Source organism: Oncorhynchus masou, chromosome 2, assembly GCF_036934945.1.
Source record: "Oncorhynchus masou masou isolate Uvic2021 chromosome 2, UVic_Omas_1.1, whole genome shotgun sequence".
In the NCBI taxonomy this organism is placed as follows: domain Eukaryota; kingdom Metazoa; phylum Chordata; class Actinopteri; order Salmoniformes; family Salmonidae; genus Oncorhynchus; species Oncorhynchus masou.
Genome location: NC_088213.1, coordinates 20,132,693 through 20,159,700, shown reverse-complemented (window position 1 = coordinate 20,159,700; position 27,008 = coordinate 20,132,693). Strand labels below are relative to the sequence as shown.

The 27,008-nt window shown below is 44.9% G+C and overlaps 1 protein-coding gene across 1 annotated transcript in view; it reads left to right on the top strand.

Moving 5' to 3' along the window:
• Positions 1 to 27,008, top strand: part of trpm7 (transient receptor potential cation channel, subfamily M, member 7) — an 89,323-nt gene that overhangs the window by 24,057 nt on the left and 38,258 nt on the right. Inside the window, 17 exon segments of the mRNA XM_064990009.1 lie at positions 6,497 to 6,535; positions 8,966 to 9,176; positions 10,204 to 10,417; positions 10,810 to 10,934; positions 11,228 to 11,399; positions 13,995 to 14,169; positions 14,287 to 14,410; positions 14,896 to 14,968; positions 18,199 to 18,299; positions 19,001 to 19,135; positions 19,348 to 19,401; positions 19,548 to 19,688; positions 19,856 to 19,990; positions 20,728 to 21,005; positions 21,350 to 21,578; positions 21,787 to 21,942; positions 25,435 to 25,578. Of these exon segments, the coding sequence (XP_064846081.1) occupies positions 6,497 to 6,535; positions 8,966 to 9,176; positions 10,204 to 10,417; positions 10,810 to 10,934; positions 11,228 to 11,399; positions 13,995 to 14,169; positions 14,287 to 14,410; positions 14,896 to 14,968; positions 18,199 to 18,299; positions 19,001 to 19,135; positions 19,348 to 19,401; positions 19,548 to 19,688; positions 19,856 to 19,990; positions 20,728 to 21,005; positions 21,350 to 21,578; positions 21,787 to 21,942; positions 25,435 to 25,578 (2,506 nt within the window).

The window sequence follows — 27,008 nt, the reverse complement described above, 5'->3', positions numbered from 1 at the left end:
CTGTGTTGTCCTTTGGAAGGTACGCCAAACATAACGTTTTGCATTGTTGCCAAGGACATTTTTCCCGAAGACTCCCGTTTGTCTTGGCTGTTGCTTAGGGCTGTTGTCCTGTTGGAAGGTGAATTTTGCACCAGTCTGAGAACCTGCTCCAGAACGCTCAGGACTTCATCAAGGAGCTCTCTGTCCTTCTGGAAGGTTCTCCCATCTCTTGAGCTCTGTCAGTGACCATTGGGTTCTTTGTTCAATTTTGGTTTCATCTGACCCAGAGCACGGACAATTCCTTTGACCTCATGGCCTTTTTTAGCTCTGACATTCACTGTCAACTGTGGGACCTTATATAGGTGCGCGCCTTTCCAAATCATGTCCAATCAGTTGAATTTACCACAGGTGGACTCACGTTTTTGATCAATGGAAACAGGATGCACCTGAGCTTTAGTCTCATAGCAAATGGTCTGAATACTTTTATTTTGTAATTCTTTATACATTTGCAAAAATGTTATGTTTCCGGTCATTATGGGGTATTGTGTGTATTGAGGATTTTATTTCTTTAATCCAATTTAAAATGAGGGCTGACTGTGGAAAAAGTGAAGGGGTCTGATTGCTTTCCTAAGGCACTGTGTCTGTACACATCAATGACACAAAACACGCAGAACACAAACATATGAAACAAACACTTTCTTCAGTAAAAAGGCCATCTAATGTCTTCCTGACTTTCCCCTAGAGGCACCAAATCCACCAACTTTAGGCACTTTTGTAGGTAATTCCTAACTTGGAGATCATATCAATATCAGCTTTCTGTAAAACTAGAGTCTTTGGCCCGACCAATCAAATCAAATTTTAGTTGTCACATACACATGGTTAGCAGATGTTAATGCGATTGTAGTGAAATGCTTGTGCTTCTAGTTCCGACAATGTAGTAATAACTAACGGGTCATCTAACCCAACAATTTCACAACTGCTACCTTATACACACAAGTGTAAAGGGATGAAGAATATGTACATAAAAATATTTGAATGAGTGGTACAGAACGGCATAGGCAAGATGCAGTATCGAGTACAGTATATACATATGATATGTAGGCTATGTAAACATTATATTAAGTGGCATTGTTTAAAGTGGCTAGTGATGCATTTTTTTTACATGAATTTTTCCATTATTAAAGTGTCTGGAGTTGAGTCAGTATGTTGGCAGCAGCCACTCAATTTTAGTGGTGGCTGTTTAACAGTCTGATGGCCTTGAGATAGAAGCTGTTTTTCAGTCTCTCGGTCCCTGCTTTGATGCACCTGTACTGACCTCACCTTCTGGATGATAGCGGGGTGAACAGGCAGTGGCTCAGGTGGTTGATGTCCTTGATGATCTTTATGGCCTTCCTGTGACATCGGGTGGTGTAGGTGTCCTGGAGGGCAGGCAGTTTGCCCCCGGTGATGCGTTGTGCAGACCTCACTAGCCTCTGGAGAGCCTTGCGGTTGTGGGCGGAGCAGTTGCCGTACCAGGCGGTGATACAGCCCGACAGGATGCTCTTCATTGTGCACCTGTAAAAGTTTGAGTGCTTTTGGTGACAACCCAAATTTCTTCAGACTCCTGAGGTTGAAGAGGCGCTGCTGCGCCTTCTTCACAATGCTGTCTGAGTTGGTGGACCAATTCAGTTTGTCCGTGATGTGTACGCCGAGGAACTTAACTTACTACCCTCTCGACTACTGTCCCGTCGATGTGGATAGGGGGGTGCTCCCTCTGCTGTTTACTGAAGTCCACGATCATCTCCTTTGTTGACGTTGAGTGAGAGGTTATTTTCCTGACACCACACTCCGAGGGCCCTCAGCTCCTCCCTGTAGGCCGTCTCGTCGTTGTTGGCAATCAGGCCTACTACTGTAGTGTCGTCTGCAAACTTGAGGATTGAGTTGGAGGCGTGCATGGCCACGCAGTTGTGGGTGAACAGGGAGTACAGGAGAGGGCTCAGAACGCATCCTTGTGGGGCATCAGTGTTGAGGATCAGCGAGGTGGAAAGGTTGTTACCTACCCTCACCACCTGGGGGCGGCCCGTCAGGAAGTCCAGTACCCAGTTGTGTTAAATGCTGAGCTGTAGTCGATGAACAGCATTCTCAAATAGGTATTCCTCTTGTCCAGATGGGTTAGGGCAGTGTTTAGTGTGGTTGCGATTCCGTCATCTCTGGACCTGTTGGGGCGGTAAACAAGTTGGAGTGGGTCTCGGGTGTCAGGTAGGGTGGAGGTGATATGGTCCTTGACTAGTCTCTCCAAGTACTTCATGATGACAGAAGTGAGTGCTACGGGGCAGTAGTCATTTAGTTCAGGTACCTCAGCTTTCTTGGGAACAGGAACAATGGTGGCCCTCTTGAAGCATGTGGGAACAGCAGACTGGGATAAGGATTGATTGAATATGTCTGTAAACACACCAGCCAGCTGGTCTGCGCATGCTCTGAGGACGATGCTGGGGATGCCGTCTGGGCCTGCAGCCTTGCGAGGGTTAACACGTTTAAATGTTTTACTCACATCGGCTGCAGTGAAGGAGAGTCCGCAGGTTTTGGTAGTCAGTGGCACTGTATTGTCCTCAAAGCGAGCAAAGAAGTTGTTTAGTCTGTCTAGGAGAAAGACATCCTGGTCCGCAACGAGGCTGGTTTTATTTTTGTAATCCGTGATTGACTGTAGACCCTGCCACATACCTCTTGTGTCTGAGCCGTTGAATTGCGACTCTACTTTGTCTCTATACTGACGCTTGGCTTGTTTGATTATTCCCTTGTGGAGGGAATAACTACACTATTCAGTCATGTTTCCGTCGCCTTGCCCTGATTTAAAAGCAGTGGTTCACGCTTTCAGTTTTGTGCGAATGCTGCCATCAATCCACATTTTCTGGTTTGGGTAGGTTTTAATTGTTGCTGTGGGTACGACATCACCGATGCACTTGCTAATAAACTCGCTCACCGAATCAGCGTATTCATCAATGTTGTTTGACGCAATGCGGAACATATCCCAGTCACGTGATCGAAGCAATCTTGAAGCGTGGAATCAGATTGGTTGGACCAGCGTTGAACAGACCTGAGCACGGGAGCTTCCTGTTTTAGTCTCTGTCTATAGGCTGGAAGCAACAAAATGGAGTCGTGGTCATCTTTTCCGAAAGGAGGGCGGGGGAGGGCCTTATATGCGTCGTGGAAGTTAGAATAACAATGATCCAGGGTTTTACCAGCCATGGTAGCACAATCGATATGCTGATAGAATTTAGGGAGTGTTGTTTTCAGAACAGCCCTGTTAAAATCCCCAGCTACAATGAATGCAGCCTCAGGATATGTGGTTTCCAGTTTACATAGAGTCAAATAAAGTTAGTTCAGGGCCATCGATTTGTCTGCTTGGGGGGAATGTATGCGGCTGTGATTATAATCGAAGAGAATTCTCTTGGTAGATAATGCGGTCGACATTTGATTGTGAGGAATTCTAAGTCCGGTGAACAGAAGCACTTGAGTTCCTGTATGTTATGATCACACCACGTGTGATCGCTACTGTATATAGCCTCGCTGCTGTTATTTTTCACTGTCGTTTTTACTTTTTTTTTCTTTACTTACCTATTGTTCACAATACCCTTTTGCACTATTGGTTAGAGCCTGTAAGTAAGCATTTCACTGTAAGGTCTACACCTGTTGTATTCGGCACACTTTGATTTGATTTATATATCGGTGTGAGTGTTACTCAATCAATGCTAGCTGGTTTACTTATTGATCATACTAACAACACTACTGCTTCATGTGAAGTACAACCCTGAGATGGGCTAACAATGGGTACATGATGAACGTGTCTTCAAACAAGACTAGATAGAAACGGTTGTCTGGGTTCACCTCTCTTATTTTATAAGGCCTGGTTAGCTAAACTATATATGCAAAAGTATGTGGACACCCTTTCAAATGAGTGGATTCGGCTATTTTAGCCACAGCCGTTGCTGACGGGTATATAAAATCGAGCACACAGCCATGCAATCTCCATAGACAAACATTGTCAGTAGAATTCCGTATTTAAGAGCTCAGTGACTTTCAACATGGCACCGTCATAGGATGCCACCTTTCCAACAAGTCAGTCAAATTTCTGCCCTGCTAGAGCTGCCCCATTCAGCTGTAAGTGTTGTTATTGTGACGTGGAAACATCTAGGAGCAACAACGGCTTAGCCGCGAAGTGGTAGGCCACACAAGCTCACAGAACTGGACCACTGAGTGTGTAGCATGTAAAAATCTTCTGTCCCCTGCTGCAACACTCCCTACCGAGTTCCAAACTGCCTCTGGAAGCAACGTCAGCACAAGAATTGTAAGTCGGATTTCCATGGTCAAGCAGCAGCACACAAGCCTAAGATCACCATGCGCAATGCCAAGCATCGGCAGGAGTGGTGTGAAGTTCACCACCATTGGACTCTGGAGCAGTGGAAACGCGTTCTCTGGAGTGATGAATCACGCTTCACCATCTAGCAGCCCCACGGACAAAGCTGGGTTTGGCGGATGCCAGGAACACTTCCTGCCCCAATGCATAGTGCCAACTGTAAAGTTTGGTGGAGGAGGAATAAGGGTCTGGGGCTGTTTTTTCATGGCTCGGGCTAGGCCCCTTAGTTCCAGTGAACGGAAATCTTAACTCTAAAACATGCAATGACATTCTTGACGATTCTTTTCTTCCAACTTTATGGCACAAAGCGAGGTCCAAACAGAAATGGTTTGTCGATCGGTGTGGAAGAACTTGACTGGCCTGCACTGAGCCCTGACCTCAACCCAATCGAAAACCTTTGGGATGAATTTAAACGCAGACTGTGAGACAGGCCTAATCGCCCAACATCAGTGCCCGACCTCACAAATGCTTATGTGGCTGAAAGGAAGCAAATCCGCTCAGTAATGTTCCAAAATCTAGGGGAAAGCTGTTATTACAGCCTCCACTCTTTCTTTTTTAGATTATTTGTACTATTTTCTACATTGTAGAATAATAGTGAAGACATCAAAACTATGAAATAACACATATGGGATCATGTAGTAACCAAAAAAGTGTTTAACAAATCAAAATATATTTAAGATTCTTCAAATAGCCACTCTTTGCCTTGATGACAGCTTTGCACCCTCTTGGCATTCTCTCAACCAGCTTCACCTGGAATGCTTTTCCAACAGTCTTGAAGGAGTTCCCACATATGCTGAGAACTTGTTGGCTGCTTTTCCTTCACTCTGCAGTCCAACTCATCCCAAACCATCTCAATTGGGTTGAGGTCGGGTGATTGTGGAGACCAGGTCATCTGATGCAGCGCTCCATCACTCTCCTTCTTGGTCAAATAGCCCTTACACAGCCTGCAGGTGTGTTGTCATTGCCCTGTTGAAAAACAAATGATAGTCCCACTAAGCCCAAACCAGATGGGATGGCATATAGCTGTGATAGCCATGCTGGTTAAGTATGCCTTCAATTCTAAATAAATCACAGATAGTGTCACCAGCAAATCACACCTCCATGCTTTACGGTGGGAAATCACATGCGGAGATCATCTGTTCACCCACACCGCGTCTCACAAAGACGCAGCGGTTGGAACCAAAAGTCTCCAATTTGGACTCATCAGACCAAAGGACGGATTTCCACAGGTCTAATGTCCATTTGCTCAGGTTTCTTGGCCCAAGCAAGTCTCTTCTTCTTATTGGTGTCCTTTTAGTAGTGGTTTCTTTGTGTGAATCAGGCCTTTATGGTCGAATTGCTGCAGTCTCCTCTGAAGAGTTGATGTTGAGATGTGTCTGTGACTGGAACTCTGAAGCATTTATTTGGGCTGCAATTTCTGAGGCTGGTAACTAATGAACTTATCATCTGCAGCAGAGTAACTCCGGGTCTTCCTTTCCTGTGGCGGTCCTCATGAGAGCCAGTTTCATCATAGCGCTTGGTTTTTGTGACTGCACTTGAAGAAACTTTCAAAGTTCTTAAAATGTTCAGTATTGACTGACCTTCATGTCTTAAAGTAATGATGGACTGTCGTTTCTCTTTTGTTTATTTGAGCTGTTATTGCCATAATATGGACGTGGTCTTCTACCAAATAGGGCTATCTTCTGTATACCACACCTACCTTGTCAACACAACCTAATGCGTTTGAGCCAATCAGAAGAAAAGACATTGCACAAATTAACTTTTATAACGGCACACCTGTTAATTGAAATGCATTCCGGGTGACTACCTCATGAAACTGGTTGAGAGAATGCCAAGAGTGTGCAAAGCTGTCATCAAGGCAAAGGGTGGCTATTTGAAGAATCTCTAATCTAAAATAAATGTGGATTTGTTTAACACTTTTTTTTTCTTCTACGTGTTATTTCATAGTTTTGATGTCATCACTATTCTACAATATAGAAAATAGTAAAAAATAAAGAAAACCCTTTTTGAATGAGTAGGTGTTCTAACACTTTTGAATTGTAGTGTAGGTATATAATGTATGTATAATACTTATATTTTACTTCATACTCTAATGTGAAGATGTGTTTGTTGATGTTGTTTCAGATGCCTTCCAGGATGTCAGATCTGTCAGCAGTTGGTGAGGTGAGTCTTTGGCCCTATTCTGATCTCTCATACAGACGTGAGCCCAGTCCTTGACTCAAGACCCTGGGACCTCCTCAATTCAACCAACCTCTTCTAAAATACTGTACTGACTGACATAAACAATAACTGGTATTAAAGTTCTGTGTGGAAGTGTAGCCTAGTCTCTATTGCACTCCGCCTATGGTTCTTCACTGTATATAGTACTGTATCAGTGGCAGTCGGTGCCGTTTTAAGATGAGGAAGGACGATATTTACGATATTTTTATGAGCAGGCCGTTATTTCTGTTACAGCATATTCGATGACTGTCATTCATATTCCATTCACCCAACTCAATGTAACATCGTTTAGGTTACTACATGATACTCAAATTGTCCCTATACCCATCATGAGGTTGTTACAACCTATCTTATGAACGTTTACAATGTAGGTGCACAGGTCGAGAGAAACATTTGAGTAATCAAGGTAATCAATCTCATTCAATACCGCCTTGCACAATCTTGCCTGCATCTAGCTGATCTAATGTGTAACTGTAATCATTAGTCCAATAGTTGCAAACGAGTGTTTCTATTGGACAAATTAATGTATGTGTATCCCCGTTTCATTACGTTTGCACCAGTTTAAGGAAGTTTTTTGGCGGAATGAATACACCCCTGATCACAAATACAGTTCACTTTCATAGCAGCCACAAACAAACAGCATGATCACTTTCCTCATTAAATTCTTCTCAAATCTATGCGCTTTCTTCCTCTCACCTGTTCCCTTCATTTGTGGGTTTCGGTGCACAACACATCAGCTGTCTGTGACCAGGCAAAAAAAACTTTCCATGCCAAACCTTTATATCATAACCGCTAACCTCTACACATAGCCTACGTCGTTGTCACCATTTTAGCCAACGTCAGTCAACATAGCTACTAGAACTAACGCGTTAGTAAACCCGCTACAGTCATGCAGTACAGTGTACAGTTAGCAAGCAGTTTAGCAGATACACTGGCGGGCCCCAGTGGCAATAAATTTATAAAGCTTACCTTGACTTGGAAAAGTTCCAGTGTTGAATAGCCATACCAGCTAGCTAACATGGCATCCCTCTCTGTTTGAGCCAGGTGTTTTGAGTAGGCTAAACTAGCTAGCTGCATTCACTAGCTAAAGTAAGTGAAAGTAAAAATAAAAATTCAATTGTTCATAACTGTTCAACTAATGTCTTAATCTCTCTCTCTGAGCACTGACGGAAAATTCTTTCAGCCTGTTCCGTTCAAACCCCGAGCTTTAACCCACTGTTCCTAGGCTGTCTATACAGATTATCTGATCAGTTCTAATATAGTTTGTTCTCTCTTGCTTGTCCTTCATTTTAAAATAAATTCAATTGTTCATAACTGTTCAACTAATGTCTTAATCTCTCTCTCTGTGAGTCAACTACTCACCACATTTTAAGCACTGCAGTGCTAGCTAGCAGTAGCTTATTCTTTCAGGGTAGCCTAGTGGTTAGAGCGTTGGACTAGTAACCGGAAGGTTGCAAGTTCAAACCCCCGAGCTGACAAGGTTCTGAACAGGCAGTTAACCCACTGTTTCTAGGCTGTCATTGAAAATAAGAATTTGCCTAGTTAAATAAAGGTAAAATAAAAAAATACTAGTCATTATCTGATCCTTTGATTGGGTGGACTATATTTCAGTTCAAGCTGCAAGAGCTCTGATAGGTTGGTGGAAGTTGTCCGGAAGTTGTCATAATTACTGTGCAAGTCTGTGGAAGGGAGTGAGAACCTTGAGAATCCTAGGTTTTGTATTGAAGTAAATGTACTCAGAGGAGGACGGAAACTAGCTGTCCTCCGGCTACACCATGGTGCTACACTACAGAGTGCTGCTGAGGCTACTGTAGACCTTCATCGCCAACCTTGTGTTTTAATCAATTATGTTATGACGTGAATATATTTAGTATAGTTTTATCTAAAAAGGATAACACTACTATTTTTTTTTTTATTCACTGAGGATGTTCCTCCCCTTCCTCCTCTAAGGCGTCTCTACTGTACTGGCTATATAGTACTCCACTGTATAGTACTCCACTGTATATAAAGTACTCCACTGTATAGTACTGTATATAATACTCCACTGTATAGTGTTGTGTATTTAGTACCCCACTGTATAGTACTGTATATAATACCCCACTGTATAGTCTTGTGTGTGTATATAGTACTCCACTGTATATAGTACAGTACTACACCCCGGTCCTGAAAATAAAGCCTGGAAGGTAATGGTTTGTGTGTCAGGAGGAACACATCATCCCTCTGAGAGGGTGTAGCAGGACCTAGACTGCCCTGTGTGTGTGTGTGTCACAATATAGAAATGTAGAGGGGTAAAGCTGATGATTCATATGGGGCTCTGATGGGTCTGTGTGTAAAATAATATTTATCTCTGTCTCCCCCCCCCCCTTCCTCTAGATGCTGCTGTGGTCGGCTGGTACGGCAGCATGCTGGGTTTACAGCCAGCCTGGCCATGAAGTATTCAGACGTGAACTTGGGTGGGGGGGCAGAGGGTGGGGTGCAGCCGGAGTTGGAGGAGTGGGCTGTGGACAAACACACACAGGAGAGCCCTACAGACGCTTACGGCATCGTTAACTTCCAGGGAGGGTCGCACTCTTACAGAGCCAAGGTAGGGTGGAGAGAAGCTTACACACACACACACACACACACACACACACACACACACACACACACACACACACACACACACACACACACACACACACACACACACTCTCACATCTCCATGGTGGACCTCACAGAGATCGGCACTCTCTAAGCGCTTAGCTCAACAAATCAAACCTGTGTCTCAGTCACATTGTCTCTGGCCATCGCCACCAGCTCCAAAGGTCTACATTATAAGACATCCTTTGACCTGGCCTGACCTAGCATTCTGGAAACTCTTCCCTGAGCTGAGCAGCCTAGCCTGTCTAGTCTGCCTCCATAGCCAGCTAGTGAGTCCCAAATGGCATCATATTCCCTATATAGTGCCTTACATTTAACCATGGCCCATTGTGCTCTGGTCAAAACTAGTGCACTATGTAGGTAAAAGGGTGACATTTGGGATGCAGACACCTATACAACACCTAGGAAAACACTTTTACCTCAGACTTACTTACTTACTTCGGCCTGTGTATTCCTTGCAAAACATACGCAATGTTTTTGATGAGTCACCTCCATCCCTTTTGGGCTAAACTAAGTGTTTATTATTGGTTATTCTACATGAAGTTGGTGAATATAATCACACAACGCCATTCAGTCTACTATTTTAGAAACAGCAGTGACTGTAATATAGGCAAATCCCCCTCTTAAAACTACAGGTTTATTATGCCTTGGAACAAGTGAAGGGGTTGTGTGGCTGTGAGACTGAGAATATCCTTTACGGTACGTTCAGGACCGCTTTCCACGGCCCAGATTGACACAGTTAATGGTGACGATGTATCAAGCATGTCCATGTAGGTCCGGGAAATCCACCCTCAAAGACCCAAGTGTTGACATTGGAACATCATTAATAATCACGTTAAGCTCGAGTTCAAACTTGAAATTAAAGATGGGTGTATTTTGAAAGGACTGCAACATTTAGTTTGTACAAGAGAAGTTCAACCCCTCCAATCTCTCCTTTCCTCCCCTCCTCTCCACTCCTCTCCTGTCCCCAGTATGTGCGTCTGTCCCATGACAGCAGGCCAGAGAGCATCCTGAGGCTGATGCTGAATGAGTGGCAGATGGAGCTTCCTAAGATCCTCATCTCTGTCCACGGAGGCATCCAGAACTTTGACCTGCACCCCCGAATCAAACAGGTGGTGGGAAAGGGCCTGATCAAAGCTGCTGTCACCACTGGGGCATGGATCCTGACAGGAGGGGTTAACACAGGTGATACACATACACACGGGCATAGAAAAACGCACATACGCACAGATTCGAGGAAACTCTCTCACACACAGTGACTTCCTGTTCTTATTAGGTAAAAGACACAAGTCGGGTGTTCTGTCTTAGCAGAGTTGTGTGTCTCCATCCCAGCGCTACTGGGACCTATACACTGTGTTTAACTCATTATGGAGCCCTAATGATAATGTTTGACTCCTTACTTAATGACAGTATTTAACTGATTACTTAGTGGGTTAATTAACCAGACTGGTGTTTATTCTGACTGGTCCTGATAGTAACACTCAGCGACAGCAGACTAGTTGTCCAGACAACTACACTAGTCTGTTTTGATCCATTTCTTGGTGTTGATTGGTTGTATTTTAACCCCTGACCTCCAGGTGTTGCCAAACATGTGGGTGATGCGTTGAAGGAACACTGTTCTAGATCGTCGAGGAAGATCTGTACAATTGGAGTCGCTCCCTGGGGCGTCATTGAGAACCGCAATGACCTCATCGGGAGAGACGTGAGGAACACACACTCACACACACAAAAGTTTGTTTTTTACTATCCTTGTGGGGACCAAACAATTGATTAAAATCCTATTTTCCCTAACCTTTAACCTCTAAACTCTTAAACCTAAAATAGCCTTTTACCCTGTGGGGACCAGAGAAATGTCATTTTCCTTTTTTACCCGACTTCTGGATAGTGAAACCAAAACACAAACAAGCACATTACAATACTTATTTACCCAGTATTAATTTTAAGTGGTCAAAAATATCTGCTGTCCAGTCTGAGTAAAGTGTGTGTATGTTCCAGGTTGTAGCCCCATACCAGACGTTGCTGAACCCCCTGTCCAAGCTCAACGTGTTGAACAACCTCCACTCCCACTTCCTGCTGGTGGATGATGGGACGGTGGGGAAGTACGGAGCTGAGGTCCAACTGCGCCGCGAGCTGGAAAAACACATCAAACTGCAGAGGATACACGCACGTAAGAGACACACACACACACACACACACACACACACGATAAACACATCAAACTGCAGAGGATACACACACGTACACACACACACACGATAAACACATCAAATTGCAGAGGATACACACATGTAAGAGACACACACACACACACACACGATAAACACATCAAACTGCAGAGGATACACACACACACACACGATAAACACATCAAACTGCAGAGGATACTTTAGCAATAAGACATGAGAATCGTGGATTATAGTGAATTACACACAATTCTGGGCTGTAGTTAGGCACAGTGGGAAGCGGCGTGCCGGGAAACAACCCTTGAGTCTGTTATTCATGATCATCTACAGGTTTGAGTCTGTTATTCATGATCATCTACAGGTTTGAGTGCCTTATTGCTTATATAAAATGATTACTAGCATGTTTTCATAAAACAAAAAAGAGTAAATTCACAAACCCCAGTTGTGTGTTCTATTTATGTGGTTGCTTGTCAAAAGCACATTTTTTTGTTTGTTTTATTGGCACATTAGTTAGTCAAGTGGACTGGTCGTCCGTTCTAATTGATAAAGGTTACTATGCAGGCTAGCAATTTTTCCTTTTCTAGCTAAGCAACTAAAGCTAACACAATCACACCAAGCAGCTGGAATGTCAGCAAACTAGCTACATTTTTGTTTGTTTCACCTTTGTTTCTATTGCCATTTCTTTGGATATATCCATAATAATTATGCTGATGCATGAACAGGGCCGGCCCGTCCATTAGACAGGATTAGGTGGTTGCCTAGGGCGGCAGATTGACGAGGGCGGCATTTTACGAGCTAAACTGACCAGGAATCACCTCCAACAACACATAACGCCTCACATAATTTTGCCCAAAAACAATGAAAACGTATCTCGCCCAATGGCATACGGGCTATTTAGGTGAGTGCTGATACCACCCCATGATAAGGAGTGCCCACTTTGTCAAAGTCAGGGTTGCAAAATATTTCGCTTGTCCATTCCCAGCATGCCTCTCCAGGGTGCTGTTGGAGATGAGCAGAGCGGCGGTGCTCCACCAACACTCAAGTCACATAACATTAGTCATGTAGCCTATAGTAGAAAGAGTAGTAACCTGTGGTTTTCTGTTGCCTATAGACTGGAGACAATATTTATGACAATGTTATGAGACAGACACTTTTTTTACATCAAGCACGTCTCTTTGACCAAATGGCCCTGTTAAATAAAAATGCAATTCAATATCCTAAAACCAGGATGGGTCCAAATAGAATGGACAATATGGAATTAAATGAGGCTTCTCACGACTGCTGTCCGGGAGTTTCACTCCGTGGGCTAAATGGTCATGAATCAATTGTAGGCCCATTTGTCCATTTTTTTACGAGCTGATAATAGCAAAGAAGAAAAATACAGGATTCTCACTGAAAAAGGACTCATAACTGCTGATAATCTTGGGTATCTCATATGCAGATCTTAAATAGACAAAATGATTAGTCTTCAGCCTTGGTCAGGAATCTGGGCTAATAAAATGCAAACACCTGTTTTACAAACAGTAGTACATGGATGGGCTTTCATAAAATTGCATTGTGGGCCGTCACTGTAGGCTACACTATTCTAGTTTTTCTGGGATAGGAGGAGGGCGGTGATTTTGTCTCGCCTCGGGCGGCAGAACGGCCAGGACTGGGCCTGCCTGAATTCACCTGGCTCAGAGACGCTGTCTGTCTCGTCCGGACACGTTCATTCTCATTTTGCACATTGAAGGTTGCATTCCAACATTGTTGCAGAGATTGGAGAGGCAGACTGCAGGGTTTAGACAACCCCCACTGTTGCAAACCAAATGCTAGGCTGGAAACATGGGGAAATAATGTCAAGATGCTGTTTCCGGTAGAGAGACAGTTTTGGAATTGCCTGGCTTGGCTGTGGGACAGTGAATGCGCCGTGATAATTCAAATAGAACTGTTAACAAGCATTACCTGAGGATTATCGTAAATAATGACTATCAACCAATTAGCATCCAAGATCCAAACGTAACGTTTTATAATTATTATTTCCACCACAGGCATCTTCTCTGCGGCTGTGTGTTGAGTACTTTAACACCTGAAGGCAATGTCTAAGAATAATGGTCAGGTCCAAAATTATTGGCACCCTTGATAAAAATTAGCAAAAGAAATCAATCAGTCAGTGTCTACTGTAGTTGCTGTATCTCCGCCTGTTCTGTCTCTGTGTGGTGCTTCTAAGTGCCAGTGTGTGACAGAGGCAGTTACCAGAGACCGGCTATTATCACAATAACCTTAGATCCCCTATTATTAAAATAGCCTAGGCAGACACCCATACAGAATGCACACCCACTGTTATTATGGTGTGGCAGTCTGCTGACCTGCTGAAACACCCTCTTAAAATGGAGCTTTAAGACCTGTCACATGTCTCTCTGTTAACCCTTTACTGCTTTCCTGTTGTCATCACAAACAGAGACCAATAGAATACAGCATCTCGATAAACATACAGTGTTGCTATTTGAGATGTTTCCAATGTTCTTAACAGCATATTTAGTGATCTTCTGGCTTTCTCTCTCTTTCTCTGTACTTTCTTTCTCCCTCCCCCCCCCCAGGAATTGGTCAGGGTGTTCCTGTGGTAGCGTTGATATTTGAGGGGGGTCCCAACGTAATTCTGACGGTGTTGGAGTACCTTCAGGAGACTCCCCCTGTTCCTGTGGTGGTCTGTGAGGGGACTGGGCGTGCTGCTGACATACTGGCCTATGTCCACAAACAGACTGAGGAGGGGGGGTGAGACACACTTTCGTCTAATAGATTGCACCACATATAATGGGGTTCCACAGGGTTCTGTGCCAGGACCGTTACTTAGAGGAATGATCGTGGATGTAACTTCCTTTAACCCTTCAGGGGTCTACCTGACGGTGTGGAGACAGAAATCATCGCTACGATCAAAAAGACGTTCAACTTCAGCCACAGCGATGCTATGCACCTCTTCCAGACCCTTATGGAATGTATGAAGAGCAAAGAACTGGTAAACACATGGTTAACTCACAGTGAATACATGGACATCTATTCCACATCAGATAACTGATGGAAGCAGTAGAATCAGATTTAAAAAACAGATAAAAATGCACCTTTTATGGAACAGCGCGGACTGTGAAGAGACACACACACACAGGTACAGACACATGCACATAAGACACACACGTACACATGGATGTTGTTTTGTAAATATGTGATAGTGGACTAAATGTATTGGGTAAAGTGTTCTGAAATGTAATATTTCAAATTGTATATAACTGCCTTCATGTTGCTGGACCCCAGGATGAGTAGCTGCTGCCTTGGCAACAGCTAACGCTGAACCCTACAATGCATACTGTGTTTTCTGTTCATAGTCTGATTAATATAAAGATGACGCTTATAGTTTTTCATAAATACCAGAACCTATTGCATTACTTTAGATTTTTTAATGACCATGTGGGTTTTCTCTCCCTCTCTCCTTCCTCTGAACGACAGATCACTGTGTTTCATATCGGCTCTGAGGACCACCAGGATATCGATGTGGCCATACTGAGGGCATTACTGAAAGGTGTGTTGGGTAACTTCCTCTCAGTGTCCTGCTGTTTGACTGACAGAGGATCTGTGCCCATGACTCCCCTCTGACCTCCTAGAGAAAGGGAGAGGGCAAATGAAAAGATCATAATAATACAACAAACAGAAGGGCGAGACAGTGGGTTGTGTAACCAAAGTATTCATTTTGAAACTGATACTATAGATATGTTTTGAAAAGTCAACACTCTCCTCCCTCCGTCTGTCTCTCTCGTCCTGAGCTCTCTCTTGTCCTGCTCTCTCTCGCTATCTCTCTCGTCCTCTGTTTGTTTACATATTCATCTCACATGTATATACTGTACTCGATACCATCTACTGTATCTTGCCTATGCTTGCCTATGCTGCTCTGTACCATCACTCACTCATATATCCTTATGTACATATTCTTTATCCCCTTACACTGTGTATAAGACAGTAGATTAGGAATTGTTAGATTACTTGTTGGTTATTACTGCATTGTCGGAACTAGAAGCACAAGCATTTCGCTACACTCGCATTAACATCTGCTAACCATGTGTATGTGACAAATAAAATTTGATTTGATTTGTTTCTCTCACTATCTCTTGTCCTGCTGCGCTCTTTCTCTCGCTCTCTCACTTGCTCTCTGTTGGGGTTTCCCTGTGGGTCTCAGAGGGGCTTATTGCTAGATACTCCGAGACCCCATTCTCACAACACATAAATCTGTCCTCTTCTCACTTTTCTCTGTTCTATTCTATCTGATCTGGCTCTAACACAGAGGGCAAGAGAGAGCTCTGAAAGGATAGGTATTCACATGAACTAGTCTGTCCCTGTGTATTCAGTAGTTGTGTGTATGTCTATCTATCAGTGGTCTTCTGTCATTGAATAAGAAGTTAAGACAAATGCAGGAATGTGTTCAAAGTCCAGCCCACGCAGCTTGTCTACCAGCTATGTAGATCTCGTAGTAGAGGAACCAGTCCAGTCAGTCAAGAGTTCAGGACATTCTGACTGAGCATAATAGATCCCCAGCCAGCAGGGAAATATAAGCCTGTCAAACCAGCATTCGTCTTGGTCAACCAGTAACACATCCTCAATAGAAGGCCTCAATAGCTCATTCGACCCTAAAGGATACATACACAAGCATATGGAAATACCTTTAAAATATCTGTCCAGTGTTTCCAGATTTCTATGAAATATGACTTACACTGCTCAAAAAAAATAAAGGAACACTAAAATAACACATCCTAGATCTGAATGAATGAAATATTCTTATTAAATACTTTTCTTTACATAGTTGAATGTGCTGACAACAAAATCTCACAAATTATCAATGGAAATCAAATTTATCAACCCATGGAGGTCTGGATTTGGAGTCACACTCAAAATTAAAGTGGAAAACCACACTACAGGCTGATCCAACTTTGATGTAATGTCCTTAAAACAAGTCAAAATGAGGCTCAGTAGTGTGTGTCCTCCACGTGCCTGTATGACCTCCCTACAATGCCTGGGCATGCTCCTGATGAGGTGGCGGATGGTCTCCTGAGGGATCTCCTCCCAGACCTGGACTAAAGCATCCGCCAACTCCTGGACAGTCTGTGGTGCAACATGGCGTTGGTGGATGGAGCGAGACATGATGTCCCAGATGTGCTCAATTGAATTCAGGTCTGGGGAACGGGCGGGCCAGTCCATAGCATCAATGCCTTCCTCTTAGCCACATCAGCTAATGAGCCAGCTCGGTGATAATGAGAAGTCTCCTCTATGAGGAAATATAAGACGTGTCCACTATGAGGAAATGGCAAGCATTTTTGAAATAGTCTGTTTGAGATACAACTTTGAGGTGGGGTTTTTGAAGAGGTTGTTTTTTTCCTGTATTTTATGCTTTGGTCACACGCGTATAGGAAGAGTACAAGTCAACAACATGCTTTGGGTTTGAGTTAACAGATTATGAGCTGTTGAATGTGAGATTTTCTTTGGACAGTTACTTTAAGATTTCCTCCATAAACATATCAGATGAACCGTAAGGTTACAGAGACATGTTTGTAAATATGGAAATGTCCCGTCTCCCACATCAGGATTTACATCCTGAAAATACAACTTGAACTTTAAACTTTACCAAAAGGAAATCCTGTAGGTTGTATTTGACTGTGTATTAGTATGCACTAATTATTATTTTAAATTTGTAATAAGGTACACAAAACAGGTACACATAGACAGAGAAACAAGTGACAAGACCGAAAAAGACACAGTTCCCATCCCACACCCACCCACAGGACTTCCCCAAAGTTAGATTAGTTGTTCACAATAGCAGTGTTTTTAGAGTCATATGTTGATGAAAGAGCAAATCTGTTTCTTTCACTCCCCCATGCATGAGTCCTACAGATATTTCCATGTTTATAATATCCATGAATGATGGCAGACACTGCTGTCTGCTTAAAGAATGAGGAGCCTGCCAACGGGAGACTATAATATTTTGGTCTGCTGTTAAGCCAGCCAAATATGTCGCTGTTTGACAGATGGGTCTAAAGTAGTGTCATCGTTTCACAATAAAAGAGATGGGGAACATGGTACATTTCTACCATTATGTCACAAAGACCGGATGAAACACAACTCCAGAAATGTGAAACACCTGGTCACTCCCAAACCATATGAAAACATGTGCCAGAAGCCCCCTGAGGGGGATTGTTTAGCTTTCATCCACTAGAATACTGACCTGGTGTGTAACTCTGACTCCATGGGGTTATATGGATGATTAGAGTGTACATTGGATCCCATGTTAGGATATGGTTCTGTGTAAAACAGTAGTGGTGATTTAGTATGGTAATTCATCTGTATTATTCTGTATGGTTGTTTCTGTATTGTCCTTCCCCAGCCCGGTTCTCTAAATCCTGCTGCTAAGTCAACAGGAAACACACAATTAATGTGGCTTTGCTTAGCAGTTAGTTTGTGTGTGTGTGCTTATGCTGCTGCTACTCTGTTTATTATATACCCTGATTCCTAGTCACTTCTAACCCTATCCACATGTACATACTACAAACTACCTGGTACCCCTGCACATTGACTCAGTACTGGTACTCCTCGTATATAGCCTCGTTAATGTGTTTGTTACTATTTCCTTTTTATTTAGCAAATATTAGTCTTTTTATCTCTGCATTGTTGGGAACGGGCTCGTACGTGAGCATTTTCCTGTGAAGTCTACACCTGTTGTATTTGACGCATGTGACCAATAACGTGATTTGTGTGCTGCTCCTCCAGGCACCAATGAGTCTGCGTTTGACCAGCTGGTTCTGACTCTGGCCTGGGACCGGGTGGACATCGCCAAGAACCATGTGTTTGTCTACGGACAGCAGCTACTGGTACGTCTATCTGTGTGTGGCTGGCTGGCTCTCTTTGGCTTTTTCGCTGGCTGGCTGGCTCTCTGTCTGTCTGTGCCTGACAGGGAGAGGGCCTAGCAGAGCCCTGGGGGACACCAGTGGTGCTGGCTCTCTGTCTGTCTGTGTGGCTGGCTCTCTGTCTGTCTGTGTGGCTGGCTCTCTGTCTGTCTGTGTGGCTGGCTCTCTGTCTGTCTGTGTGGCTGGCTCTCTGTCTGTCTGTGTGGCTGGCTCTCTGTCTGTCTATGTGGCTGGCTCTCTGTCTGTCTGTGTGGCTGGCTCTCTGTCTGTCTGTGTGGCTGGCTCTCTGTCTGTCTATGTGGCTGGCTCTCTGTCTGTCTGTGTGGCTGGCTCTCTGTCTGTCTGTGTGGCTGGCTCTCTGTCTGTCTGTGTGGCTGGCTCTCTGTCTGTCTGTGTGGTTGGCTGTCTGTCAAGACTGCATCTATTATGAATGTGCTGTTCATCAGTATCAGCCTAAATGGAATAAATGTCATTTAAACCCCAAATATCTCCTAAGCTAGCCACTCCAGAGTCAGTGGTCCTATATGACCCAAGGGACAGGCTACAGGAAGGCTGCCAGTAGACTGTTTATTTTGACTAATCTGAACTGGTCTGGTGTATTTATTCATTGTTTGTGCAGTTAATGTTGGATCCATGTTGAGGTGTGTGTGTGTGTGTGTGCGCAGGTGGGTTCGTTGGAGCAGGCCATGCTGGATGCCTTAGTGATGGACCGTGTGGAGTTTGTGAAGCTCCTGATTGAGAATGGAGTTAGCATGCACAGGTTCCTTACCATCACACGGCTGGAGGAGCTATACAACACGGTAACACACACACACGGCTCACCAATTTCACACACATACATGTAATGATGCTCCACAGGGCTCTATGCTGGTACCATTTACTGTTCTCATCACACGTGCAACCTCTCAATTCTAACATTTGATTCGTATTCTGTCAAAATAATTTCTAAACGGTCTGTTTATCCATGGTCCTGCTGGGCATCGTGTTTTTATCTGTGTCTCTTCTGTTCCAGAAACAGTCCCCTACCAATCCCACGCTCTTCAACCTCGTAAGGGATGTCAAACAGGTACATCTTTGACTTCTTGTCAACCATTGATTGTGAACTAGGAACCTGTAAATGATAGGATGTTGCAAAGTTTGAATTAATTTGAACAATAGTAATTGATGGTGTTGTTGATTAGTATGGCTCACTATGACTCTAATTGTTTCCAGGGTAATCTCCCCCCTAACTACAAGATGACCTTAATTGACATTGGCCTGGTGATAGAGTACCTGATGGGCGGGACTTACAGGTGCAACTACACCAGGAAACGCTTCAGGATCATCTACAACAATCTCCATGGCAACAGCAGGGTAAGGGTTAGTGTTAAGGGTTGAAGATAAATGGTTAACTTAAGTTTGCTTCAGGGTCAAGGGTTAAACTCATTGTTCACACAGGTTATTTTGATCTTTCACTGATTGATTAATTTAGAGTAATGGTGAAAGTAAACTGTTCTCCTACTTTTTCTGTCTCTCTCCAGAGGTCAGGTCGCCACTCTGCAGGGCCTGGGTCCCACCTGAGGAAGAGTCAAGAGTCGTTCAGTATCCAGGCCGACAAGAAGGAGAAGACCAGGCACAACCACTTCATCAAGACTGCACAGCCATACAAACCCAAGGTACACACACACACACACACACACACACACACAACATGGAGAGTCATATTTGAGAACACACTGTGACTTGTGTGATGGCAAGAAACAGCCTGTCCACTGATGACCTTGTGGAAATCTATACCAATGTAATCTGACCATGCCTGGAATATGACAGTGTGTTGCTGGTAGGCTGCACAAAGATGCAGCAAGCTGCGCTGGATAAGGTACAGGAAAGGACAAGCAAGATAATAACAAAAACAGAGACATCCCACTGACCCTTCCACCACTACAGCCATGGAGAGAGCAAGCAGCAGTAAGATTGGTCACTGACATGCACCAACCTGACTACCGTCTACAGGATCTCCTACCACAGAGAAGGGGGGAGTACTGGCAGAGTACGCAAGGAAAAATAGGCTGAAAAATTCTACCATTGAAATCTGCCATCTGACTTTTTAATAACAAAATGTGACACTTTAAACTGTAATTTCTTGTAAGATGGGACCTTTTTTTAAATTTAATGTAGTATCTTGTTTTTGAAGTAACTGTGCATTCTGCATTACTCTTGTTGACTGCGAGCATGAATGAAATAAATAAATCAAATCACTACAAACCCAAGGTGAGTACACACACACACACACACACACACACACACACACACACACACACACACACACACACACACAGCCATACAAACCCACAGAACTGACCCATCAGATTATTCAAATCGCCCTCTTGACGCCCACCCCTCTCCCTCTTAGTTGGAGTCGGCGACAGACCAGTCCAAGAAAAAAGCCAAGGAGGAGATAGTTGACATCGATGACCCGGAGACACGCAGGTTCCCGTACCCGTTCAATGAGCTGCTGATGTGGGCCGTCCTGATGAATAGGCAGAAGATGTCTCTGTTCTTCTGGCAGCATGGGGAGGAAAGCATGGCCAAGGCCCTGGTGGCCTGTAAACTCTGTCGCTCCATGGGCTATGAGGCCAAGAAGAGTGACGTGGTCGACGACACCTCCCAGGAACTCAAGGACTACTCCAAGTATGACACATTACACACCAAATAACTAGGACTCTTCGATCCTCACTAATACTCAAGACTACTATAATATGTGACAGATTACATACTAATACTTTAAGTGCTCCAAGTATGATGCATTACTACTAGTAGTCACTAATACTCAAGGCTACTTGAAGTATGAGTATTACTGAGTATTAGTATGTGATGTATCAGACTATTTTTGTGACCATGAGGAGCTGTGTTATGGTGACTGATGAGGATGTTATTGATGGTGTTTTCAGTGAGTTTGATACTGTGGTATGTGTCATGTTCAGAGGGATGATGTCTGGAGTAATGTAAGGTTGATGATGATTATTATTTCATAGTGAATTTGGCACCCTAGCAGTGGACCTCCTGGAGCAGTCATTCAGACAGGATGAAACCATGGCGATGAAACTGCTGACCTACGAACTGAAGAACTGGAGTAACAGCACCTGTCTGAAGCTGGCCGTGTCGTCGCGGTTACGACCCTTCGTGGCTCACACCTGTACCCAGCTGCTGCTGTCAGACATGTGGATGGGACGACTCAACATGAGGAAGAACTCCTGGTACAAGGTGACACTGCCCGGCTATATATATACATATATATATATATATACACATGCAATAGTGTTCCACATGGCTCTGTGCTTGGATGGTTATTATAGATGTATTATGTTTTTCCAGGTGATTCTCATTATCCTGGTCCCTCCTGAGTAAACATAAATAAACATATACAATAAATACATACATTTAAAAACAAAATATAATAATGTATCTCTAGGTGATCCTCAGTATCCTGGTGCCGCCTGCAATCCTCCTGTTGGAGTACAAGACAAAGGCAGAGATGTCCCACATCCCTCAGAGTCAGGACGCCCATCAGATGACCATGGAGGACAGCGAACACAACTTCCATAACACCACCGACAACATACAGATGGTCAGAATCAATATGAGTTCATCTCATCTATTTTTGACCCGGGGTTTAGCTATGAGGGGAAGCTTTTCTTATCTTACTGTGTCTGTTCTGGCAAGTACACTGGTGCTACTGGTATTCTGATGATCCTGAGGGTTTAGCTATGAGGGTCCTGGGGTTTAGCTATGAGGGTCCTGGGGTTTAGCTATGAGGGTCCTGGGGTTTAGCTATGAGGGTCCTGGGGTTTAGCTATGAGGGTCCTGGGGTTTAGAGGGGGGGTTTAGCTATGAGGGTCCCGGGGTTTAGCTATGAGGGGGGGTTTAAGCTATGAGGGTCCTGGGGTTTAGCTATGAGGGTCCTGGGGTTTGAGGGAGCTATGAGGGGAAGCTTTATGAGGGTCCTGGGGTTTAGCTATGAGGGGAAGCTATGAGAAGCTATGGGGGGTTTAGCTATGAGGGGAAGCTGAGGGTTTAGCTATGAGGGGGGGTTTAGCTATGAGGGGTCCTGGGGTTTAGCTATGAGGGAGGGTCCTGGGGTTTAGCTATGAGGGATCCTGGGGTTTAGCTATGAGGGTATGAGGGGAAGCTATGATGATCCTGGGGTTTAGGGGAAGCTATGATGAGGGTCCTGGGGTTTAGCTATGAGGGGAAGCTATGAGGGTCCTGACCTATGAGGGTTTTTAGCTATGAGGAGGATGTTATTGAGGTGTCCTCAGGGTTTAGCTATGAGGGGAAGCTATGATGGTCCTGGGGTTTAGCTATGATGATGGAGAAGCTATGAGGATCCTGGGGTTTAGCTATCCTGGGGTTTAGCTATGAGAGGGAAGCTATGATGATCCTGGGGTTTAGCTATGAGGGAAGCTATGAGATCCTGGGGAAGCTATGAGGGGTGGTTTAGCTATGAGGGCCTGGGGTTTAGCTATGAGGAGAAGCTATGATGATCCTGGGGTTTAGCTTGAGGGGAAGCTATGATGGTCCTGGGGTTTATGAGGGGTAGCAATGAGGGCCTGGGGTTTAGCTATGAGGGAGAAGATATGCTATGATCCTGGGGTTTAGCTATAGCTATGATGATCCTGGGGTTTAGCTATGAGGGGTGAGCAATGAGGGCCTGGGGTTTAGCTATGAGGGCTATGATGGTCCTGGGTGATTCAGCTATCCTGGTGCCGCCTGCAATCCTCCTGGGGTTTAGCTATGAGGGGAAGCTATGATGATCCTGGGGTTTAGCTATGAGGGGTAGCAATGATGAGGGGTTTAGCTATCCTGGGGTTTAGCTTTAGCTATGAGGGGTAGCTATGAGGGTCCTGGGGTTTAGCTATGAGGGGTAGCTATGAGGGTCCTGGGGTTTAGCTATGAGGGTCCTGGGGTTTAGCTATGAGGGGGCTATGAGCTGGGGTTTAGCTATGAGGGGGTTTAGCTATGATGGGTCCTGGGATTTAGCTATGAGGGGAAGCTATGATGGTCCTGGGGTTTAGCTATGAGGGGAAGCTATGATGTCCTGGGGTTTAGCTATGAGGGGAAGCTATGATGATCCTGGGGTTTAGCTATGAGGGGTCCAATGATGGTCCTGGGGTTTAGCTATGAGGGGAAGCTATGATGATCCTGGGGTTTAGCTGGGGTCCTGCTATGGGGGGATTTAGCTATGAGGGGTGTTGGTCCTGGGGTTTAGCTATGAGGGGAAGCTATGATGATCCTGGGGTTTAGCTATGAGGGGCTATGGGGTCCTGGGGTTTAGCTATGATGCTAGAGGGTCCTGGGGTTTAGCTATGAGGGTCCTGGGGTTTAGCTATGAGGGGAAGCTATGATGGTCCTGGGGTTTAGCTATGAGGGGAAGCTATGAGGGTCCTGGGGTTTAGCTATGAGGGGCTATGAGGGTCTGGGGTTTAGCCTGGGGTTTAGCTATGAGGGGAAGCTATGATGATCCTGGGGTTTAGCTATGAGGGGTAGATGGTCCTGGGGTTTATGAGGGCCTGGGGTTTAGCTATGAGGAGAAGCTAGATCCTGGGGTTTAGCTATGAGGGGTAGCTATGAGGGTCCTGGGGTTTAGCTATGAGGCTATGAGGGGAAGCTATGAGGTCCTGGGGTTTAGCTATGAGGGGAAGCTATGATGGTCCTGGGTTTAGCTATGAGGGGAAGCTCCTGGGGGTTTAGTATGAGGGTCCTGGGAAGCTATGAGGGGGGTAGCTATGATGATCCTGGGGTGATTTAGATTCTGGGGTTTAGCTATGAGGGGTCTTTAGCTATGAGGGGAAGCTATGATGGTCCTGGGTTTAGCTATGAGGGAAGCTGATGGTCCTGGGGTTTAGCTATGAGGGGGAAGCTATGATGGTCCTGGGATTTAGCTGAGGGCTATGATGGTCCCGGGGTTTAGCTATGAGGGGAAGCTGATCCTGGGGCTATGAGGGGAAGCTATTTAGCCTATGAGGGTTCTATGATGATTTGGGGTTTAGCTATGAGGGGTAGCTAATGAGGGTCCTGGGGTTTAGCTATGAGCCCTGGGATTTAGCTATGAGGGGAGGGAAGCTATGATGGTCCTGGGGTTTAGCTATGAGGGGTAGCTATGAGGGTCCTGGGGTTTAGCTATGAGCTATGATAATTCTGGGGTTTAGCTATGAGGGTCCTGGGGTTTAGCTATGAGGGGTAGCTAGCCTGGGGTTTATGAGGGGTCCCTGGGATTTAGCTATGAGGGGTAGCTATGAGGGTCCTGGGATTTAGCTATGAGGGGTAGCTATGAGGGTCCTGGGATTTAGCTATGAGGGGTAGCTATGAGGGTCCTGGGATTTAGCTATGAGGGGTAGCTATGAGGGTCCTGGGATTTAGCTATGAGGGGTAGCTATGAGGGTCCTGGGATTTAGCTATGAGGGGTAGCTATGAGGGTCCTGATGGTCCTGGGGTTTATTTAGCTATGAGGGGTTTTTAGCTATGAGGGGAGGGTAGCTATGAGGGTCCTGGGATTTAGCTAGCTTTTAGCTAGGGGTAGCTATGAGGGGGATTTAGCTATGAGGGGATTTAGCTAGATGGGGGGTCCTATGAGGGGTAGCTATGAGGGTCCTGGGGTTTAGCTATGAGGGGTAGCTATGAGGGTCCTGGGATTTAGCTATGAGGGGTAGCTGTGAGGGTCCTGGGATTTAGCTATGAGGGGTAGCTGTGAGGGTCCTGGGATTTAGCTATGAGGGGTAGCTGTGAGGGTCCTGGGATTTAGCTATGAGGGGTAGCTGTGAGGGTCCTGGGATTTAGCTATGAGGGGTAGCTGTGCTTTTTAGCTATGAGGGTCTGGGGATTTAGCTATGAGGGGTAGCTATGAGGGTCCTGGGATTTAGCTATGAGGGGTAGCTATGAGGGTCCTGGGATTTAGCTATGAGGGGTAGCTATATGAGAGAGAGGGTTGGACTGCAGTGCTCTCGTCATTCATGGTTTCTTAATTTCTGGTGCTGTGGTCTGTTTTCAGTCTGCATGTATATATATGGACATGTCTATACAGTCTATTAAAGAGGCGTTATTAAACATGATTCTTCTCCAGGATGTGTTCCAGGAGGCGAAGGCGGATGACAATGTGGAGGTGAAGGATGAGGCGGAGACACAGGTCCGCTCCCGAAGACTTCCTCTAACCAGGAAGTTCTACGCCTTCTACCACGCCCCCATCGTCAAATTCTGGTTCAACACGGTATGAATCCCTAGCCCCTGGCTCTACCCCCTCCATGTGAGCTGACTAGCAGACACTCTGGGCCCTACTATGTTTAATGGTACAGCAGAGTTCTGACGACCAAGGTTTTCCCTGTGGAGCCGCTAAGCAGCTTAAATGGAAGGGATGTTTCCTTTCTCCTCGTGGGATATTTCCTGTATCCTGCCCAGTGTGTGTGTGGATGAGTTCATTTTGAATTGCTTTGTGTCTCGGGTGGGTGGAGATTTCCCTTTAGAAGCAATGTAATGGTCTAAAACTGAGCACAACTCACCCAGTGTGTGTACTTTGAGACCAGGGAGGGCTGACATGAAACGTGTTCATGTTGAGAGGATAGACGGAGACTGGGGCGTGTGTGTACTTTTCCAGAGCTCTACCTCCCACACCCTGCATACTTCACACACACACACACACACACACACACACACACACACACACCCTCAGGTGGTGTTCCAGGTGCCCTGGCTTCATTTGCATGTCCTGATAGCATTAGTAGAACCGTCCTTAACATAACTATAGCTGCTGTACCCAGATCAATGCTCATCTACCCCACAATAAACATCAACATAATTAGGCTGCCTGCCACACAATGATCCAGCTCTCACACTGTCTGTCACATCATGATCTCTGCTTCCACATAATAACCCTGCCTGCCCCAGTCAGCACTGATCCCCACACTGAGCAGTCTCAGTTTAGTCACGGCCCTCCAACAGCCACACACACCCTAACCCCCAGGCCATAGTTAGAATGACTGATGTCTAGGGTGGGTGGGTGGGGGGTCTGTATAATGGCTGAGAGGTGTTGTTGATTGCTGTAGTTTCCTTCACTTCATGCTTCGCTAGTCAGGCTCACAGTGTTCACCTCTAAAAAGACCTGGGGGTATGTCACAAAGCAGGAACAAAGTAGGACTGCTGTAATAGGATCAGTTTAGCCTTTTGGGTCATAATGACCCCTACAGAATCAGACTTTTTCAAACCTCTCCTCTAACGGCCCTAAACTAGCACACCAGTTTTACCTGGTTGAAGGCTTGATGATAAGTTAACTAGTTGATTCGGGTGTGCTAGTTCTGGAATAGTTCAAATACATGGAATATCTGGGGGTCTCTGAGAAAAAGTTTGAGAAGGGTTGATATAGATTTTAAATAAATAAGATTATATGGATGGGGGGGACACTTTTTAAATATGGGCCCTAGGCATTGTCTTAGACAAGGGTTTAGTAACAATAAAGAAGCATTTTCAATCAGCTTTACGCTTACCTTGTTCTTTCTATATTAGAGTGTGTGTTACCAGTATCGATACTGGTATCAAAATACTACAATACCAGTATCACAGTACTACAATACCAAAACAAGCACAAAGCAGACTTCACTCTGTGGTGCTGTTGTACAACAGTGTGTGCTATTGATTGTAAAATCA